Source organism: Salvia hispanica, chromosome 4 (assembly GCF_029641045.1).
Source record: "Salvia hispanica isolate PSC_SH4W2 chromosome 4, Shi_PSC_v1, whole genome shotgun sequence".
Classification (NCBI taxonomy): Eukaryota; Viridiplantae; Streptophyta; class Magnoliopsida; order Lamiales; family Lamiaceae; genus Salvia; species Salvia hispanica.
The window spans coordinates 34,586,728-34,589,608 of record NC_142695.1 but is presented as its reverse complement, the minus strand read 5'-3'; the positions used below and the strand labels follow the sequence as shown (position 1 = coordinate 34,589,608).

The 2,881-nt window shown below is 34.5% G+C and overlaps 1 protein-coding gene across 1 annotated transcript; it reads right to left on the bottom strand.

Annotated features, from left to right (window-relative positions):
- Positions 1 to 457: 457 nt before the first annotated feature.
- LOC148928526 (NAC domain-containing protein JA2L-like) lies at positions 458 to 1,658 on the bottom strand. The gene is made up of 3 exons (XM_089069773.1): positions 1,401 to 1,658; positions 1,057 to 1,325; positions 458 to 980 (listed from the first exon to the last, which is right to left on the bottom strand). Exons 1-3 carry the CDS (start codon positions 1,570 to 1,572, stop codon positions 675 to 677), a joined length of 747 nt encoding a protein of 248 aa, XP_088925899.1. The 5' UTR covers positions 1,573 to 1,658; the 3' UTR covers positions 458 to 674.
- Between the last annotated feature and the right edge of the window lie 1,223 nt (positions 1,659 to 2,881).

The following is a 2,881-nucleotide window of genomic DNA, read 5'->3' as shown; positions in this document are numbered from 1 at the left end:
ACTAATTCGACAATTAGGGTGTCTAATTGTTGACCTGTGTCAGATTTGACAAAAAATAAAATTATTATAACTTATAATTAGTGATCTGTTGCAATTATAAAATATTTGATATTAAATTATGCAATATTTGATTCAAACTAAAATTTAATGATATAAATCGAAATTAAGCACAATAAAACAAATTGTAAGTTGAAATTATGAAATTGTTTTATATTATCAGGTAATAATTAAAAAAAAACTAAATTAAAATCAAAATTATTATCATTATAAATCTTATTTGGAGATAAAATAATTATAAAAGTAAAATCGGTTTATTAAGCTATAGTATATTTGAACAAGTAATATTATTTGGCTGGATATGCATATTTGGCCTTCATTTATTTATATACCTTTTTAAATCAACCTCGTTTTCATTTAAACTAAAAAGAGTTCTAAATTACTACTATGACATAACTGATAATACATCTCCAAGCAGCACTGCTTTGATCAATTTATTGTGTGTCTTGTTATGAATACATGCTACACAGCATTATTTGTGCTCTAGCTAATGAACAAAATAAAGCTTAATAGAATGAGATAAATTCCTGCCCTATACCATAAAATGAGATAAATTCCTGCCCTATACCAAAAAGGAAAAAAAACAAAAAAAAAACAAGAATGATGACCCATTTCCCCTATTGCCTAAACCCGAATCCGCCAAACTGATTTGGATACTGCACGCTAAACGGGTCTATCGACCCGGTGAGGTCCATGAAATCAGCAGAGGTATACGTGTCATTTTGACTAGTGAGATTGGGCCATGGCGGGCCTAGCCCAGCCAATGTGGCCCAATCAAAATTCCCTGAGCTCAAGCGCTGAAGGTTCGGCTTTTGATCATCCAGCACGTCGTCGTACTGCGACGAACACGACGACGACGAATCGTGGCTGTATTCCTTGCTTGAATTCTTCTTGTATATCCGACACAATACCCAGTCATCGAGCTGAAAGAGTAAAACGATTTAGAAATTATAATAATCGATGAATTTAAGAAATTAATTTAATAAAAAATGATCTAACCTTGGCGCTGCCGTTTTTTGTGGTGGATTCAGAGAGGCGGTATTCATGCATAATCCAATTTGTCTTGGTTCCTTTAGGAGCTTTTCCGATGTAGAAAACTAGAGCTTTTTTGATACCGACTTTCCTTCCTTCAGTTGTGATGATTTTATCGGTACCGGTGGCTTTCCAGTAGCCCGAACCGGCGACCCGGTTCGGCCGCGAACCGTTGGGATATTTCCTGTCTCTTGGGCTGAAGAAATACCATTCTTTCTCCCCAAACAAAGCCTTACCTAAAATCCACAAAACTACGTCGTTTAGAATTTTTAGAAGGAAGCGAAATCAAGCACTTGCACATAATTACATACTTGGAAGATCCCATGGATCGAATTTGTAGAGATCAACATCTCCGATAATCTGCAGCGGGAAGTGGTGGCCGGCGACTTTACGACAGAGATACTGCGCGAGAAGCTCCTCGTCAGTCGGAAAAAACCGAAATCCCGGCGGAAGACTAAGTTGCGAGCGTGGGTCGACGCCCATTCCGATCAAACAGTGATGAAAAATATTACTCACTCCCTATTTCGTTTTATTTGGTTTTTTTTTTAATTATTATTGAGATTTCCTTTTTATTTCTCCGGAAATGAGAGGAGGCGGGTGTGTATATATAATGGGTTGTGTTAGGTGGGGCCTATGGGAGCACCGTTTAAAACGTGCCACGTAAAGGGTGTTGGGCGGTATCAAATGGCCGACCTTATCCTATGGTAGTCCAGGTTCGTGAACGTGCAACTATAGAGTATATTCGAATCACCACGCCGTCATTTTTTGTGGCCGCAATTTTTTCAAAAAAAAAGCACATGGAAAATATAATGTTGACTAAATAATTTTGACGAACATCTGTTCAACACAGAGCTGTGGATATTACATATACTACTCCCTCTCCATTTCTTTGATACTCCCTCCGTCCATCAAATTTTATCACAATTTGATCGGTACGAATTTTAAGAAATATAATAAAAAATGAGATGAAAAAATTGATCTTACTTTTAAAGTATTAGTTTTATAATAAAATATGTGGGAATAAGTTTGTGAAATGTGAGGTTCACTTTAAAAAATGGTAAAAAGTGAAATGTGAAAAATTTTATGGGACGAACGGAAATAGAAAAATGTGACAAAACTTTAGGGATGGATGAAGTAGGAATTTTGAGAATAAAACAAGTTTTAATGTAAATTTAGTATAGTAACAGAGTTGAAAAGAAAAAATGGACAAAGTAAAAAAAAGAAAAGAAAAAAGTAATAGTTGAAATAGTGTTAGGTTGTTAGCTGATTGTGGAGTTCATTTATTAAAATGGAAAATTTCTACTATTAAAAACAAATTAAAAAAGAAAGAATTTTTATTTTTAAGAAAATAAATGGAATAATATAAACAAAGAGTTTTACATTATTTAAAAAATAGTTATTCTAGAGGAAAATATGATTATTGTTTAGAATACTTATAAAGTAGAGTGAAAGTGATTGGTCAATATCATTGTCCATATAATCTGTCTCATTTAAGATGTCCATTCTTGAGTTTTAAGAGCTTTTAGGAGCAGTTGTTAGATTGAGTAAGTAGAGAGAAACAAGGAGGTTCAGGTCCTAGATCGAGTGTGTGTGTTTTATTTCAAAAATTTATTTTTGATTATAGTCTACGTGACATGGGGTTTAGAGGGCCTCGGTTCACTTGGGCTCGGGGAAGATTGTTGGAGCAGCTTGATAGGGTGCTCTGTAATATGCATTTTGACTCTAATATTTCAGAAGCCACGGTTTTTCACTTGGCAAAAATGAAGTCAGATCATTAGAGTTTGTATACTAG